Source organism: Dermacentor albipictus, chromosome 10 (assembly GCF_038994185.2).
Source record: "Dermacentor albipictus isolate Rhodes 1998 colony chromosome 10, USDA_Dalb.pri_finalv2, whole genome shotgun sequence".
Taxonomy (NCBI): Eukaryota; Metazoa; Arthropoda; class Arachnida; order Ixodida; family Ixodidae; genus Dermacentor; species Dermacentor albipictus.
The window spans coordinates 48,706,012-48,725,435 of NC_091830.1; the positions used below are offsets into that span (position 1 = coordinate 48,706,012).

Sequence of the window (19,424 nt, forward strand, 5' to 3'; positions counted from 1 at the left end):
TTTTCACCCCTATACCCCTTCCACCAGTACAGGCCAACCGTACCCACGTCTGGTTAATCTCCCTACCATTCCTCTCTTCTATTTACCTCTCTCTCTCTTTCTGTAAAGTGCATACGTCCATGAACGCAAAAAGATTATAAGCGAAAAAAAGTAGTGTGTGAGCTCCGCGGTCTCCTTTTCATTTCCAAACAATCGCAATGCTGCCGATTCCATTGATCCAATCCGCGACATCCACAGTGGCCAAAGCGGAACGTTAGATCTCTTAAAGCTTAGCCACGGAAATTTAATTCATCATGGTGGCGAAAAATATATCGTAAGATTCAGTCATATAGACCGATGCATCCTCATGGAAATGTAGGGACCCACATCTGTAACTTTACAGCCCAACCTCGTTGTTTTCTCGGTGGCTATGGCTGAGCTCGAAGTTATGGGTTCGAATACTAGACACGGTAGTTTCATTCACGTTGTAACGATACAAAAAATGCTCGTCTACCACTCATCGGCTGCGTGATAAAAAAACCCAGGGGTAAAAACAAATCCGCAGCCTTCCGATATAGCACACGATATATCGATATAGCACTCGCTGTCCACGCGTCTCATTGAGAGTCTGGGTGCGAAGGAATGAATGAATGGATGTATATAATAAATGAGTCAATTAATTAATCGACCAGTCAATAAATTTGTCGATTTCACAATTTCCATAGAAACAAGGTTTTTAACGAATATTTTTTTTTTCAGATGCGCCTCAAATGCCTTACGGAGAAAGCTAGAGTGCCTAAGTTGAGAATGAATGTAGCAATAGGGTATTTCTCTTGCCTTGAATGTAGGCGCCCTGATTTGCGTGCACAGCGCATTTTGTTATTTTATTTGATGTTTGAAAACAATGACAGAGAAGAGGAAGAAAACTATAGTTGGCAGACTGCCATCAGCTGCCATCAGAAGGGGCACGCCTGCCGGTTTTTAAAAGAAAAACAAAAAGAAAAGAAAAACAACTGCATTCGTGTCTTACCGTCATAGCATTTCTAATTTCAGGGCTATAAATGTTTTAATGAATGCTGATGGCTAAAATATACCCTTGGTACTTTCTATCCAAGCTAGTAACTTTCTGTGAAGTAGTTGAGGCTGTCCGAAACTTCCGGTATAATGAAGCGCGTTTTGCATGTAGAGTTCTTTTCGACGTAGTACTTCTGCGGAAACCCGCAAGGTGGAGAGAAGTAAATAATAAAGGGAAAATCAGACATCCACTCGTTCGAAGCAATTGCTACAAGGGAAACCCATACGGGTTCCTCGAAAGAAAAGTCTCAGAATTGAAGAAAAATTCGTCCTAGTCCGGGACGAATTTTGCTTCACCTCTGAGGCTTTTCTTTCGAGGAACCCGTATGGGTTTCCTTTGTAACAATTGCTGCGAACGGACGGATGTCTGATTTTCCTTTTATTAAGAGTTCTTTTCACACCAGTCCACCCTTGCATGTTCGATCAGTGTAGCAAGCAAATACGCGCTTTGTTATCTCCATGATGATCGATATCTTTCACCGCCGTCAGTAATCAGTAATAGATGTCTTGGCTTAAGTAGTGCGCAAGTTTGTAAGACAAATTCTTTCCTTAGGCACACGAAGTGCTCTGCAACATGCAGATTTTCCTGATTGTCAGAAACATACTTTAATTCGAGGACATAAGTGCTTGTCGAGCAAGTCCTTTAACCATTGTTCGCTGCCTCCCGTCATGACGTTACGACGCAGGAAAAACCTTTATTGTTATACTTAGTTTTGAAGGAATCGGGACTTCTTTGAAGTTGTCGATGCTGTTAAGGCTAATGTCGTGAAAGTTTTCTGCATTTACAGCTGCGAGATTTTAATAAATGGCTATTGCTTCGACTAGTAACAAAGCTGTTACTTTTAAGACCCACCAGCTGTTCCGTTCCAACAAGCCTAGCTTCTCTCTCTCTCTCTCGCTTTGTCGTTTTCACAGGGCGGCAAACACGCGGTAAACGAACCGTTTCGCTGGCCAGTGCTGCGCTACTGGAAACGTTTGAAAGTAGAACGCGCTCGGCATCCACGTGTATCCACGCTATAGCCGCCCCCGGTTGACCTTTAATCCGTCACTGGAATGACTTGTTTGTCGGAGGCGGTATATATAAGCCCGACGACCAGCCAGTCGCAAGAACAGTGCTTGCCACAACACCCCAGCAGTTCACTATGAAGGCTCTCGTGAGTATTCGCTGCTGGCGGTCCAGACAGTGGACGGGCACGTTATTGAACTGTACTCCTGGAGTTGGATGTGTCAATCACGCTGCTGGGAGATACCGACGGATATTTCGGCGGCAGTTGAAGCTGTGGGGATGTCAGGGGTTACTGTAGTTGGGCCTTGAGACGTGCAACAGCGCCAGTGTGGACAGAAGCGATGCATTTTTTTTGTGTCTCTTGAATGAGTGTGTGAGGGCGTTATTGAACTCTTCAGAAAGGACAACACTTATTGCAAGCACGCGTAGAGTCTGGCCGGAAAAAAAAATGGCAGGTCCAATGGATTCGTATCTCAGCTATTTTATGTGTTTACTTTCTTTTCCTGGTTCTATAGCTTTATAGAGTGCTTTACTCATACATGTTAGTTACAATTTATCGTTATTACTATGAAAAGCATGCATCATCCTCACACGAGCAATAACCATTTATAAATAACAGGCGTTTCTATATTTTAAATTTTGGTTGAATTCCATTTAATTGTCTCTTGCTGATATTGAAATTCTACTCCTTGACAGGGTTTACTGTTAGAGATGGATATTATTAGCCCAAGAAATCGAAATGGATAATTTCTTTATTCATTTAAAATACCACAAAAATTAAAAGACGTAACAGAGGGGAGTGTTGACACAAAATATGTTATAACTGTGAAACAAAATATCGCAACATGTCAACTAAAATTATTCTAAAGAGAACACAAACATCACCATAAAAGCGTAGGCAAGCTTAATAACTATACTATGCCTAGCTATGTAGCAACAAAATAGTAAAAGTTACAAAAAGTAGTTTCTCTATGATACAATAATAACTAATGGAATCATAAATGCGTAACGATTTTGAATGGTGTCTAGTGTGCGCGACTGTAATACTGCTCGTTATATTTATATATGTCGCAGACAGGAATACAATATGAAGTTGTCCTGCAATGTGTAACCCCAACTTTAGGAACATGACAAGGTATTCGCGAGATGTACTGTATGATCAACTAAATAATAATAAAATTTGTGCGTAAATATTCACGTCATTGTAAATTACGAATTATCACTAAGTTCTCAAGGCATGTCCTTGTAGTTTCCGGGCGTACACCAGTTTCCCGATATGCGTTCCGAAAGAACGCGACGAACTGCATTGACCTTGCAGCTAAATTTCCCTGGCCCTGCTTAGACCATTCTGTTTTAAAAAGAATCTAAGTGAAACGAAATCGCATTTTACCGCAAATATAACGGCGCTTATCCTAACGCTGGCGCTGCGCTGGTTTCAAGGTTCTCTCCAATTGTGCGTGCCTAGAGAACTAACTAACACCAATTTGGAGATAGAAAGGTTAGCACTCAAGTAGCTACAGAAACAAGTTTGCAAAATCTACAACATGCGATGATTTTCCAAACTGCGTTAAGGTGAAAAAAAAGAACCCACGCACACACTTCCTATTTTTATCTATTGTACTCATATAGAGAATATTCGGTGTTGCCTTCAAGGAATGCAAATGATGGATTAGCGCCTGCTAAGTGCATTTCTGCTTTCCTCGAGAAGGCTGTCATAACGTCTGTCGATGTTAGACAAAATGGGTGAAGAGATATGCATAACTTATTGTTTAACGTTCATACTAAACGACAAGTACATGCTATTTTAAAGAAAATGCCCGAAGGTGGCAAGGCCCTTCAATCGGAGATAAGAGCAATGGATGGATTTTTTATGCACGAAAGCGTACCGAGTTCACTAAAGCGGTGCAGTAGGCTCGCTAACAAATTGGTGCACCAGTTACATCAGTTCTTGTCGCGGTTGATTTCGTTTGCGTTATGAAAATAATATCTGAAGCTTCAGGTAGAATAGAGCCTACTGATGTAGCGTGCACAAAAGTAGAACCATATAAACCCTATATATTTAATAAACTGCATGATCCGGCTGTGAAGGAGGATAACAGTAATGACGATGATGATGTTGTTGTCATTTTCTGCAGGTGAATCTAGAAGTTAAAGTCATGCACCGCTACGCCCGAATGCCTGCTTTCAGGAAAGTTCGTCACTGTTCAAATACGGCTGAACATGACGACTCATGCAGTGAGGCGGGAAAGGACTTACTGCTTACTTTGTAACCCTGTTATCGCGACTAAAAGTTGATTTCTTAGGCTGCGCACCTGTAAGCAATAAATCGCAAAGTTTTTGGTGCCAGCGAGGTATTTTAGGCGGAACAACTGGCAGGTGATTGAATGGCACTTTTCGTTATAAGTAAACGATGCTCAGCTTGGCTGCAAATCAAAATAATTTGGTGCCTATTTTCCTGCCTAAAGACGACGTACAAGGCAGCAAATTCACTAGCCAGAATTCCTAGCGAAAGTCTACCCATACAGAATTCTATAATATTTTTTTTATATTTATCATTGATGACTGCAGGGTCACTGTGACATAGCTGCTAAACAAAACGGCTCGTGCTTGTTGCTACTTCAGGAAGGTATTTTAACGCCCACTATATTTCTTCTTCAACTATTCAAATAACCCGTTTACTAATGCCATAATAAAACGCTCATGTTTTTTATTTGACCACAATGGCTGCCTGCGGTACTTCTAGGTTAATTGAATTAATGTTACAGTAACTCTCTCTTCAGCTGTGCATGTTCGTCATCCTGGTTGTCGCTGCTACGGCAAGCGCTGGCTACTACGGGGGCTACGGTCACGGACATGGAGGCTACAGCCATGGTATCACGCACCATTACGATAACCAGAGGGCGCACTACGGCTACGGAGGCTATGGTGGCTACGGAGGATACGGCCGCGGCTACGGCGGATACGGCGGATACGGCGGATATGGCGGATACGGTGGATACGGCGGCTACGGCCACGGATTCTACGGCTAGGATCTTCAACCGCTGACTGAAGTTTGATGTGTGGAGGACGTGATCACCGACAATAAAAAGAGTGATGGTCGTGCCCTTCGAAACTAAGACGTGTTGACTTTTTCTCCAACGCCTCTCTCTCTCTCTCTCTCGCACAAGAAAAGCCGCGTTCGCATTCAAGTGAAGCGATCCTCTCGGATGCTTTGTGAGAAGATCGCCGGGAAGTACAACAGTGTATCACTGCTCATTCAGACGACGGCCGTACTGTAAAATCAACTGCTCCCAATCAGACGCATTTACAGTTAAATAAGGCTCTTGCACTAATTGGTGCTACGTCGTTCAGTTTGATACCCTACTTTGCGCGCGAAGGACAGCACTGCTAAGCTCGCCTGTCATTCTTCCGTCATCATTCGTTCTTGTCGTCCTCCTTAGTGTTGTCCTTCGGACATAAACCAGCTCAGGAAACCGAATGAATTACCACAATTTGGGTGGAGTAGCCACCCTCCGACAATAACATCCGGCAACCAAGGAGGTAGAAGGTAGAAGCTGCCGGTGGGAGGAAAAAATAACAACAGTGACCACTACAACCTAATGACCACGCATAAAAAAAAGTTTTTTTTTTCGTGGTCTCAATAATAGCATGCTCTCTGGGGAATATTGGCCAAGAAGCAGGCGGGATTTATTCATTATAAAGTATATGACATGAACTTGAACTTGGAATATTACAGTATGTGTGGGTGCTGTTTCCAGCGAGATATAAAAAAATTTCAATAATGAATACTGATGTGATCAGAACGAAGCGATAGACACTTCCGATACTTTCCCACGATGGTAGCTTTTTTTGGTGTGGATCAAGTTGTAAATGTTGACTGATTGCTGTCGCTAACAAAGATGCGCCAAGGGAGAGAATTACACGTGAAGGAAACCCAAATAGTGTTCAGTCATCTTCCTCAGAATGAAGCTAGAGACGTTTCCGGAACTTTCGCACTCTAATCGATTTTTGTCGTGGATAAAGCTACCAATGGCGATAAGAGCGTTCCTCTGACTGACGGCTAGAAAAGATGGGTTAAGGGAGAGAATGACAGGTGAAGAAAGGCCAATTGTCAAAGGAAAACTTCTGAACCAGAAGGCACTTTTTCTTTGACGTTCGCTTATTAAAACCTCACCATATATTTTTTTTGTATTAACAACCAGCGGCATAACAGAAGGTTATACTCAGTAGACAGAGGTTCAAATTGTTTGAACGGATTGTATCCCGCTGATCCCCCAGCCACCTTCCATCTTGTTTTTCGTTAATTAACAAATAAAAAAACCGCAGATGGTCAAAATGAAGCAGGGACCATCGACTACGGTGTATTTCGTAGCCTTTGTGATGGCTCTGGGACGTCACTCTTACAAGCGTTTCTTCATGACAGATGCCGGTACATGCAGCAACAGCTACAGAGTTACTAATAGTTGCCAAAATTATTTCTTATTTTTTTTCGTTGTTGACAGATAACTTATCTTAATCCCCGGACCATGATTGTCTTCCGAGAAGACTTAAGTGTGCCTTGTTAAAACCTTCATATTAACTGCTGCTATACTAGCGATTTCCATTAGCATCTCTTTCAAAACGGGGCGGCGACAAATAGTCCCCTGTCGTCTTTCAGGTAATCAGGCTTCGCTAAACGCATCGGAGTCTAGAATTTCGCCCATCTGTCCTCGATTGTCCATCTTCTCATTAAAACCTCTATCTCTGCATTGTACGGTCACTTTTCAACCACCCCGGCTTTATCCATCCCTTCCGTGATTTTCCGAACGGCGCCGGCTTATCTCGACCACCTCCCCGTTTAATGCTTCCGTCCTCTTTGAATCCCAGCTCTCCTGGAAGGTGGGCGTTCTCTGCGGTACCTTTTGGGTGACTATCTCGGCATAACATGACGACGTGTTGGGCCGTCTCTGGACTTCTGCTACAGCTGACAGAGGCGCCACACTGTGGCGTATGTTTGCTACAGCATGTTCTTGTCCTCAAGCCGTCAGCTCGAGCCTCGAATAGCAAGGCACTGCCCATTGGGTTATTGTACTGATTTTCCGCCAATATAATGCTTTGTCGCAGTTGTAAACGCCCATGTCATTTTTTGCTTGCATTATTTTTGCACCCCCCTTGTTGCTCTCACTTTCTGTTTGATCAATTCAGGTAGTGCACTTGTGCTTTCAATTACCCCGTACTTGGTTTCCAATTTTCCTTACCTCTTCATTCGTTACGTGTCCAAACGATTGAGGTAACGATGTTTGTGAACATTAACCACCCATTTCTTTTAAGCAATATTCCTGAGGCTTTCCTCAAAACAATTTTGCACAACGCTTCTTTGACCTCAAACTAGGTGCTACGCATGTGATCGTGCACGGCCTTACGTGTTGCTTTACTGGGAGTATCCTACGCCAATTGACCCGGTCACTTTTGGTTAGCTTCCAACTTGAACAAGATTTTTGATTTTAAGCCCAGAATGGCATTTGCGAACAACTAGGAGTGGCACCATTATTCCTTTCCAGATGCCTTGCATTTCCTCATATTTACTGTCGCCCCAAATTGCTCCATATTTGATTATTGCTGCATTCCACATCTCCTTCATTCTCGAACTATCGTCGTGGAAGCTTTAGGTCTTTCCTTCATTTATGTGTACACCAGGGTATTTGCATTGCTAGACAGTTGGCATGGTTTCCTGTTGAATGGATACCGCGTAGTTACTCGTCAATACATTATAGCTCACAGTTCCCGATTTATCTGTGCTAAACCTAAGACCTAGATTCAGTTTCAGTTTATTATTCCTTATATACAATGAATGGGTAAGATGCAATATACAGATGAGATTTCAAGGTCAAAGACCGCAACGGGACCCTCGGTTAATAATAACAATGGAGAGACGCATGAAAGATGAGCAAGCTAAGTAAAAGAAACAAACACAATCGCGAAAAATACAACATAGAAAAATTAAATAAACGAAAACAATTGTCAGTATACAAGGCTCTATTCAACAAAATAATTGTAGGTGAACTGCCACTTACATACGCAAGTCTCTGCAAATTGGTTGCATCGTAAACTTTTTGAACTATGTCGTCCGAATGCATCAGCCCAGTGACCTTCTGTTACACCCTTTGCGCATTACGAATGTAAGATAAGTCACAACCCAATTCACCATTTTTCTGTCGTCTTTCTACGCCCTGACAAAGAGCGTGAACAACAATGGAAAGAGATGAATCCTTGTTTCAGTCCTCGGTGAATTTTCTTTTATTATGTGGATTCCTTAAATTTCCAACTGCCTTACACTCCGTTGCCCATATATATGCCCTTTGCAGCTCCGCAAAATTGTCATATATGCTCTCGTGCTTGGAAATATCCCACAGAAATTCCCTGCTTACGTTGCTTCAAGCTCTCTTCTTATCTAGAAATGCTCTGCGCAAAGGTCTGTTCTTAGCTACTGAAGTATCTATGCACACAAAACAAAAATATTGCCCTCCAAGCATCTCTAGCCAGAAACTATTTTTCTCCAGCCACTTCAGCAGTTCTGATTTCATGGCTTGCATTGTATTTCTACGTTTTCCCGACGTTACCATAACTGGTCTGTACAAACTCGCCTTATCATTTGCCCTTGTCGATAAGGTTCGTCCTGATTTCACGTCTCTCTTTCAGAATTTTCTTTCGTTTAATCACTTGATCTATGGCACTAATTAGCTGCGCCTTCCTGTTTGGACCCAGCCGTTTGGATTAGCTTTGGATTAGATATTTTGATTTCATCATATCTTGATTCCGTTTAGTTAAGGACGTTATCATCGTTTTTTTTAATTGAAATTTTTTTGCGTGGTGAAACCCATGGTTGCTGCACCGTGAAAGGCGCAATGTCTTTGGCGGTCGAATTGTCAGTGGCTGCAGTTGACGCATGTGGTACAGAGCTCATACGTTTACGATCGCTGCGGCAATGTTTAGTAGCGCCATGTAGCATGTACTCCGCCATTGACAACCATTGCAGGTGAAATGCTGGTGCACGCATTCGCGCCGTTTTCTACCTGTTTTGGATAATTAGACCAATGACACTAAAGAAATAAGGTTTCAGGTAAGTATCTCGGAGGCACATATGACGCCCAAAAGGCTTCACGTTCCAGCAAAAACCCACAGCATGACTTACCATCGCATGTAAAGCATGAACAGTAATAAAAACAGAACCTCGCATATACATAGAAAGTGAGCAAATGTGCCGTAAACCAATTACCTTCCAATTTTGGAAATAAACGATATGATGCGGCTTCTACGTCAATCGCGAGAATAAAATCCTTTGTGAACATATGGAGCCCTCATCTGCACTTTGACATATTATTGCGGATTTGTTTCTTCGTTCCTTCCTCTATTTCTTAGATATTTTTTTATTGTTTATTAGGCTGACTGCTGAAGCAGAATATATCTTTAACCTTTTACGTGTAATATTTATTATCATTATCTTTATTTTGTAACAATTTCGCATCCTCATCTTAATTAGGACATTTGCTAGCGCCGCCCGCTACTTAAGTGGCCACTGCGCTTCAGTGACACTCTGCGGCGATTCTCGAGAAGCATATCCAGTGGCGTAGCAACAGGGGGGGCCGGGGGGCCGTGGGCCCCGGGTGCAAGGGGCCAGTGAGGGGGGGGGGTGTCATATACGTCTGAAGACACCCCTCTTTCCGCCGGCTACACCCAGCGAGAAGTGGGGGGGGGGGGGAGGTGACAGAAGACCTATGGACCAAGGGTGCCACGCAACCTAGCTACGCCACTGAGCGTAGCGCATTGGTCAGTTGAAGAGGGGCGCTGTGGTCAGATCGGTGTAGTAGTGGACGAAGTCAAACAATGGAGACTTTTAGCCTGTCCGCTAGTCCGGCAAACGGGGGCCGTTTCGGTGGATTGCCGGATGGTCGGGGGCGTAAACGTGAGCCGGCGCAGCGGTGCAGCCGCCTGGTGTTGCAGAGCTCAACCAGACAAACACAGAGCTAAAATTTCAGTAACCTACTTTATTCTGCTTCGCCGCAGGTGCAAACTTTCGACAGCGGCGTACTTGTGCTCACAATTACGCCGCTGTCGAAACTTTACACCCCAGGCAAGAAGAATATAGTAATTGGCTCTGTCTTTAGGTGGTCCAGCTGCTCTGTCCAGCTGGCGCCAGCAATGTGGCCGCTCACGTTTACGCCCCCGCTCACCTGGCAAACCGTCCGCGCTTGCCGGAATACCGGACGCATTCTCTATTATTTAGAGAGTACCACGTTGGCTAGTCCCTCCAAGTGGGCAGATTCCACTGCCCATGCAGCCATCACTACCCCCACCACTACCATCATCATCAAAGCCGCTCACGTTTGCTAAAATTCTCCATTATTTAGAGAATAACAGGTTCGCTAATCCCTCCAAGAGGGCACATTCCACTGCCTTTTCAGCCAACACTACCCCCCCCCCCCCCCACACACACACACACTACCATAATCATCAGATTTAGAGCGAATGCGGGTCTTTGGCACAGACGAAGAAGAAGAGGAGAAGGAGGAAGAGCGGGAAGATGCGCCATGGTGGACGCCACCAAGTCCGCGGGAATTCGGCGGCCCCTGGACCGGGCGGCCGTGATGGTGTGCGCCGTGCTGCTGGTGCTCGTCGCGCCTCTGGCGCTGTGGTTGCTGGCGGCGTTCGTGGCTCCCGCCGGGCCCCCGGTGCGCACCAACCGCAGCGGCCCCAACTGCGCCTCTGCCACGGTGCACGAGCTGGCCATCATCGGCAACGCGAGCCTGAACCCGTGCGACGACTTCAGCCACTACGCGTGCTCCGACCGCCAGCTGCTGGTCAGCCACGACGTGCGCCGGGACGAGTTCCTCAAGGCCGTCGTCAACCCGACGTTGCAGGCACGGTTAATATATATATATATATATATATATATATATATATATATATATATATATATATATATATATATATATATATATATATATATGATTTCCTGTATGGATGGATGGATGGATGGATGCGAAACTTTAATAAGGTCCTGAGGTACGCGACTCAGCGCGCTGCGGGCCGCTCCCACGTTGGGACAGTCAGGCCTTGCCCGACCGCCGCATCGTGGGCCCTCTGGACAGGCCATAGTTGCACCCCTGCATCAGGGCTCTTGATAGCGGAGAGCCACTTGTCTTCATTGATTTCTTCTGTGCCTCGTACCGAGGGGCAACGCCAGAGCATATGATCTAGGCTAGCGATGTCATTGCAATGCCTGCAAGAACTAGTGGCATAGGTGTCGGGATAAATTTTGTGGAATAAAGCCGGGCTGGGATATGAGCCTGTTTGCAGTAATCTGAGGGTCAATGCCTGCGTTCTATTTAACTTCTTGTGTGGAAGGGGAAACTCTCTCCTGCCGAGATAAAAGTGCTGCGCAATTTCGTTATATGTGGTCGGTTGATCTCTATTCTCCACCGCTGCGGGCCGGCGTTGGAGTTCTCCATGGTCGCGGAATGACTTGCTATATTTGCGATTTGCGATTTGCGCAATACAATTACAGAAGCGTACGCATTTGGGCTGGTTGAGTCGTGTCTTGAGCAGCAACAGCGCCAAGGAAGAGGACGTATACGAAATGGACACACAATGGCGCTGCCAATCAATTAAATGTTGATTTTGTGCATGCCTAAGCTTTCCTTCCACTTATTCTGAAGCAGATAAGATCCCTATCGGAGTGACTTTGTTCCATATCACTTCCACGCGTGCTTCCTTTCCGAGTGTTTTGTTTTTGCTGCAAAGTGGTGCGTTCTATATGCCGTTTGAAAGAATAAAATCTAGGCTAATAGTCAGCGCCGTTGTCTTTACCTTTGTTACACCCTGCTCCTTTTCGCTGCTTCCGCTCAACACAGTTGCAGTGCAGTCGACACTATCATTTCCTTTATTTTTTGTTTAATTTAGTAAGCAGCTAATTACTATTACTACGCCTGAACCCGAGGCTCACAGTCCCTGTCAAAAGTTTGAAAGCACTTCGTCAGCGTGAATATTGGCCACCGAACGTTGGGGCGCTGATAATGGAAAGTACATCTGGATTTCATAAGCCTTTTGCGGATGCCTAGCCTATTCAGTAGCGCAAATTCTTTTCTTTCAGCGTGACTCTGGGGGTAAAAAAACATTTGGAGTGGCCAGGGAGCCAGCGTTCCGCTACAGGTGGTCTTACAGGCGCAGTGTATTCGGAACTTTCGATAAATGCTTTGCTTGTGTGCGATGAAAGCGCCTGTTGTGCAGCTTTCAAACAATTTGCGCGTATGACCGCAGCTTATGTACAACGCCCGTCATGCGATCCCCAGTGCTGTTGAATTCTAGAGCCCCGCAATTGCTACATCTCCCAAATTGTCGGCATGCTCTTCACCGAACTAATATACTTTGGATCGTTGTAGCATAGAGAGCTGACTTATTTGGCAGCTCAAACGTATACTTTGGTTGAAGAACCACCGCGACCTAAACTTTATACGAAATCTAGGGGCCTCTACTTCATATGTTAGGCTACGGGCCAGTGGGTGCGGGAGATGGCTGGCCTTGGAAACCTCTAATGCCCCAAAAATTTTGAGGCGCGAAAGCACTCACTTTCAGAAGCCTGGCTTCCAGAAGGCAGCGTATCCAAATGGCGGAGTCTTCAACGAACACCACTCCCATAGCAGTAGGACTGATCTTTTGCGAAAGGCTGCAGACTCAAGCTTGAAAGAGCGCGAGGCTTGAATATCTATATGACCTGAGCTTGCGAAGCGTCGCCTCCTCCCGTTTAAGTTTTGACGAGAACCTTGAATAAAGTGAGAAGGATCACAAGTTGCCATACTGAGGGGAACATTAGATGATATTATGACAAAATTGCGCGCAAGAACTACATCTCGTGTACATTTGGACGCTTCCACGCCTTGCAGTAGTTACTGCTGTTGAATCCGCCAACAGCTGAAGTGAGGCCACGAAGTGAGCGTGGCATAGACGCCGCACCATAAGTTGACGTGCCTTCACGAAGGCGCATCCCAAATGACGTTAAATGTCTTCTGTGTTTAGAACAAAAAATATTACTGCACAGGTGATCGAAAACCAATGAGTGTAAGAGACCGATAAGGATAAAAAAATGACAAAAAACCAAGCCTTCAAGGTGCAAGTACGGTGAACTGTAGTGTGCAAAACAATCACAAAACGGTGCAGAGGCTTTGCTTGCCTAGTCGACGAGATTTGTACAACTTCTACAGTGATGTGTCACAAGTATACACACGCAATAGCAAAAATGACGGAGAAATGATGATAAAACTGCTTTTATGAAGAGGAAGCTTTAGCTGTGAACCAACTACGACGCCGCCTATCCAATGATGTGCAAAACTCAGAACTGCCTTTCTGAGATAACCCCTAGGCCCATGTGACAACAGACGTTCCGGGTAACGTGTGTATTGACAGGCTGGTACCGGTGGCGTCGTGCAAGGCCTCAGATCCTCAAAAAGACATCTCGGCTCCGGTTTATGATTACGATGAAGGGGGGTCCATTGTCCGCCGAGAACGACGACAAGCAGTCCAACTGACACTACCCGAAAACCCGGCACCCATCCGTGCGAACTTTCCTCGGGCAGCAGTCACCCGTCTGCGTCCTGTCCTTACAGGCACAGGTGGTTACCCCTGAGTGGCGCCAACGCATCGGCTTCGCATGGTTAGAGGACTGCCTATACTGCATTGACCGCGGCCAGCGGACCTGCAAGCATATCATGTTGGCTTGCGCTGGTCTCGCTCGGCAGTGCCAAGAAACCCTGGAAACCCTGGAAACCCTGGAATAGGCTGTTGGACTTGAACGCCTGGTTCCATCCTACTACTGAATCGGATGTGCTAGTCCTGTTGTTTGACAGCCTGTTGGGCTTTATCCGGGAAAGTAGTTTGCAACACTTTATTGAGCCTTACCGTATGCCTCTTCCTCCTTTCCCTTTTATCTATATGTCTTCCGTCGAGGGCGATCGCCTTCTTATCGAAAGTAAAGATTTTACCGTCACCACCAGCAGCCCAATGGCGATGGCATTGCGCAGCTCAGCTCGAACTTATGGGTTCGATCCCCGCCTCTGCGACTGCATTTAGATTAGAGCAGAATGTAAGAACGCTTGTGTACTTCGATTTGCTTTCACGTTAAGAAGCCCCTGGTGGTCAAAATGAATCCGTAGTCACCAAATACGGCGTGCCTCATAATCCGATATATTGCAAGTAAAACTCCGCAATGAAATTGAAGTTGTCTCTTGTACGATATAGCTTTCGCACTGGAACACATTTGTGTTATAAGTTTACGTAGGGCAACTGTTTACTTGTCTATACAAGTATCAGTGATCCCTGCAAAATTGCTCTCAGGGAACAACTTCGCAATGAGCAGGCAGGCTACGATCATGGCCGGACAGGTAACCGCAGGTTCTTTGCGGGCCCCTGCGAGCGTTTACAATTAAGTCGCGATACTCGAAACACCGCCATAATTTTACTTAGATCGAATATTACTTTGTTCGCCATATGTGTCTGTCACGGCTTCGCACTTTCTGCCAAGACCACGATTTTCATTACTGAGTTTTTTCGCACGCCCTCAAGTTGTCTCGTAGAAACCGTCCCAGCGTCGAACGTTATTGCAGTGCTTGGTTATCTCAGGGGCACGACCACAACGGGATGTCCCTTCTCGCAGGGCACCTTGAGAAGCCATGCGAGCGTGTTGCTGAACCAGCTGTACACCAGCTGCATGAAGCGGATGGCCAACAACCCAGTCACTCCGGAAAGTGCGTCGATCGCCTCGCTGGAATCTCTTCGCTTGTGGGGCCTCGGAGATAACGGCAGCGTAAACTTTGCCAGCATTGTTGCCTCCATGGACCTCAGGTACACACATTCACAGCGAGCGGGCAGGTTAGAGTAACTTACGGCACGAAATACCTTGCACTGGCCTGTGGATTACAAACTTCCTGCCATGATGAGTTGTCGATACTTCTCTAAAGCTTCCCGAGAGCTAGCCTTGACGTTGTTCTGTTTAAGTTCCAATAGCCATTCCTCGTTTGAAGGCACGCGGAAGAGAATCAATTAATTCGTGTAGGAGGGTAAGGCAGCCTTTAAAAGTCCGCAGGCATTTTTTGCAAAAAAGAGTTAAATATTATGGGAACCATTGAAAGCCGTACCTACTGCTTTGAATTTCATGTTCCAATTGCAGCACCGACGACGTCAGGGTGACGTCCCAATTTTCAGTTTCAGTTTCAGTTTCAGTTTATTGAGCGTTTGAAATGTTTTACAGAAGTAACTCTAGGAGGTCCCATAGTCAAAGACTGAGGAGGGACCTCCAACAAAAAATACATAGAAAAAGTTTACTTAATGCGGTTAACAGCAATAGCAATCCTAGGCACAGTAAGTATTAACAAACAAAGTCGAGTCATAGTAATAACAACAAAGTATAAACACGAAAAGCAGATCCAAGGAACGTTATTCGACATACAGAAACGTAAAATTTATACAACACAATCACTTTCCCAAGAAGTGGCGACGAATTTTTCTCTTAAATAAACGAATGGAAGGAGATGATTTAATGGAGGGTGGTAGTGAATTCCATATTGATGTTGCTAAAAAGTTCGCAGTAAGTTTGCCGTAGTTAGTCCTTGGTTGCGGTAGGAGGTAGTTATTATGGTGTGAAAATCGAGTGCCAGTGAAATGGGGGGTTTGGTCTTTTGATATCAACAAAATTGGTAGTTCTCCTCGACAAAATTTATGTGTCTTTCCGCGTTTTAGCACCGGTAAAAATTATCGAGGGTTCGAAGAGAATAAACCTCGAAACGTACTGTTCGTGTTTTCGAGCGCCCGTTTAGTTATTTCTTATATACGTCCCCTATCACCTGCACCCTACCATCCGTAGAAAGCACCCTCGAAATGCTATAGGTTACGGCGCTTTTGAAGTTACGTTGCCGCTGATCTTTCATCCCTGTGCCTTTTCTTGCTTACCAAGTTGGGTTCTAGATAAACATTCCTATTCCGCGATATCGAAGTGTAATCTGTCATCATAGTTTCACTTCACACTTGTTTCTGGCGTTTATTTTTAGCGTTTCAAGAAAGCAAGTTCTCCGAGTAGCTGTATTCACACGTGACATGTCGGCAGCTTACCGCCAACACTTGCGGTCCCGGAAGTTCTGTTAGCCTATTACTTGCGATCACTCGTGCCTATTACTTCCGGTCATTACGCCTAAGGAAAGCATGTGTTCAAGTTAGCTCAACCTAGGAGACGCCCTTTCATCAGATTTCCAACCGAACGCTTGAAGCAGATATATTTGTAATTTTGCGTTTACTACCCGCAAAATTGATTTCTATATCTGTGATTACTTCTGCTCGAATAGTGTTCAAAATCTGCAGGGTTTTGCTTGGTCCCCTAACTGCAGCTTACAAATGTTTGTCTTGCAGCTCGGTTTATTTTAAAACCGATTTGTATACATAAATTGGCTGTCTGGAGTTACGTGCGTACAAGAATTGAACGCGAATAATGTAAAGGCTAGAGTAGTTCATATATCGGGCTCGAATTATTTGACTGAACTCTCAAATATTCAGGCAGGCTTTGTTTTAAACCAAGGACAACGATCGTTGCATTGGCCTTGAATTTGCGGTTGTGCTGTTACGGGATTCGTGCGCTATATAAAAAAAGTGTAATTCCAGCGATAAAGCAGTCGACGTTTTAGAAAAAAAAACACTGAAGATGTTTAACTTTCCACATTTATGTGAAATAAAAGCGTAGAAATAGGTTATCACTGAAATGTAGCCGCCGTGGTGGCTTAGTAGCTTTGGCGGCTCGCTGCCAAGCGAAATGCCAAAAAGCCCGTGTGCCACCCATTTGGTACACGCTCAAGAAACCCCGGGCGGTAGAAATTATTTCGGAGTCCTCCACTACGGCACGCCTCCTAATCAGACTGCGCTTTCGGCACGCAGAACCCCCAGAATTCAAAATTTTAACTAAAACATTGGTCGGCTGCAAAGCGGCCAACCAAACATCGATTAGCACTCACCGAGATCAACATGTTGCGATGGTCTTCCCAATTGTGGTTGACCACTTTTCCTGTTGACGAAGGGGGATCGGGAAGGCCCAGTGATTACATGTGTACTGTACGCCAGCAGAAACCTTTCAATTCGTGAGGAAGCATACAGTGCATCAGAAAAGGAATGCGACTGCGTAGTATGGGCGGTGCAGAAGCTAGTTTGCTATATCGCTGCTTCAAGGTTCACCATAGAGACTAACCACTGTCTCCTAACAAGGCTGCAGTCCATGTCTGCGAAAAATGGTCGTCTTTTGAGCGGGAGCTGGGTTCTTCAACAGTACACCTTCGATATTCGCTACAAGAAGGGTAAGCTTAACGACGGCAATGCTGACGGTCTGAGTCGTTGCCCCTAGAGTAACGAAAGCCTCATGCTCATTCGGGTTAAAAAAGAATTGTGGGGTTTTACGTGCCCAAACCACTTTCTGATTATGAGGCACGCCGTAGTGGAGGACTCCGGAAATTTCGACCACCTGAGGTTCTTTAACGTGCACCTAAATCTAAGCACACGGGTGTTTTCGCATTTCGCCCCCATCGAAATGCGGCCGCCATGGCCGGGATTCGATCCCGCGACCTCGTGCTCAGCAGCCCAACACCCTAGACACTGAGCAACCACGGCGGGTATCATTCGGGTTTCCGTGGCATTTTTACGTTGCTATTATTTTCATGTTTTTTTTTTCATTATCGTGAAGTTGTAGTTCACTGTTAGCTGATTTTAGTAACCACGTCTTAACGCTTTAGAGAAACGGCTGTTTTTAGTGTCCCGGTCTCGGCCGTGTCCCGTTCTACAGGTACAACATGAAGGTGGGCATGGAGCCCTTCATAAGCACGTTGGACCCCGTAGCCAAGCGCGCTTCGCTGATGATGATAGCGCTGGACACACGGGACGTGCACGTTGCGGGTGTGGACAATGAAATATTCCGTCATCGAAGCCTGCTGGCGCTCAGTGGAGCCCTCGGCCACAACGTCACCGCAGAAGACGTCCGTGGTCTGATCACCGAGGTGCGTCTGCATGCTTTGGTTTTTGTCCACCCGGCCGCAATCATATCGTGCAGCCAACGTGCATTTAGGCCATATACCGTACACCTATACCGTACACCGTATACCGTACAATCCCCGAGGTTTGAAATTCGATAAAATCGCTAGAACGAAGGGAGAAGAGAGAGAGAGAGAGAGGAGGAGGAGGAGGAGGAGGAGGAGGAGGAGGAGGAGGAGGAGGGATATTGCAGACTTTCTTTGGAACGTTTGGCGCTGTGCCGTGCTCCCTCAAGGGCTGCAGAAGACAGTGCCTATCTTTCCCTTCTTCATAGAGAACCACTTCTCTCTCAGGAAAGTTTACCTTTTCCTGGCATACGCGCGCACTTTATTGTTGGGTCAACCTCCGACGTATCACACATGCCGCGGTTAATCAACTTGGAACAGCAGAGATTGACGAGCAACGCATTTTCGTTAGATCACACTGCACTCTAAAAATTTTAACACCCTTAAGGGTGTAAATGACTTGTCCCATGGGTGACACCCTTTTTGGGTGTATTGCTACACCTCAAGCAAAGGGTGCAAATTAACACCCTACAAGAGAAGGGGTGTTAATATGACGTCGCCTCGCCTATGGGTGTAAAGCTAACAACACCCTTTCTATATGGGGTGTAACAGAGACACCACCCTTTCAATATGGGTGTAGCATGGACAACACGCTTCCAAAAGGGTGTTATCCCTCCAAGTATTTTAGCGTTCACTACAGCCATGTAGTTAATGGGCAGACTAGCTGTTGTGAATGCTGCCTAGCCTTAGCTACGGTACTACCTTGTTCAGTATGAGCCAGAATCTGTGAGGCGTCGTCATATTGCGCTTCTGGTCCGTCATGTGGTAGCATAACGTGCGACCCTTTCAGGCAAACAATTGAAGGTTTCACCATTGCAGCAAGGCACACAGGCCATGCTTTTCGTAATCTTCCTCTGCAGTGATAGTACATTGCCGGTCGGATGCAGAGCGCAATAACAATGCGCGCTGCACTAAGGACACAGGATCTCCCGCACCTTGGTGCACCAGTACTTATAACCCCGTGGAAACAGCACACAGCCAAAAGCATAGTTACATGCATTTCAGAAATAATTAAAAACCTCCACTTTTCTTGGTCAAACATTTTCGCAACACCAGCTCGACCAGGAGGGAAAGACACCACAGCTCGTTGTTGTAGCTCATATTGAATGCAATAGAGCACAAGCAATGCATGGATTGGCGATGGTAACAAGTACAGTACTACAGAAGCATATGTTTGCCTGTCAAACAGTTTTTTGCCATTTTAAGCACAC

At 45.5% G+C, this 19,424-nt stretch overlaps 2 protein-coding genes across 2 annotated transcripts in view; both read left to right on the top strand.

The window, feature by feature from the left end:
- The window catches only part of LOC139051078 (uncharacterized), a 75,848-nt gene that overhangs the window by 30,441 nt on the left and 25,983 nt on the right, over positions 1-19,424 (top strand). Inside the window, exons 2-4 of the mRNA XM_070528155.1 lie at positions 10,584-10,956; positions 14,745-14,932; positions 17,904-18,114. Of these exons, the coding sequence (XP_070384256.1) occupies positions 10,584-10,956; positions 14,745-14,932; positions 17,904-18,114 (772 nt within the window). The remainder of the gene's footprint in view (positions 1-10,583; positions 10,957-14,744; positions 14,933-17,903; positions 18,115-19,424) is intronic.
- Positions 1,966-5,171, top strand: LOC139051080 (neuropeptide-like protein 31). Its single transcript, XM_070528158.1, has 2 exons — positions 1,966-2,207; positions 4,840-5,171. The coding sequence occupies exons 1-2, from the start codon at positions 2,196-2,198 to the stop codon at positions 5,086-5,088; spliced, it is 261 nt and encodes an 86-aa protein (XP_070384259.1). The 5' UTR covers positions 1,966-2,195; the 3' UTR covers positions 5,089-5,171.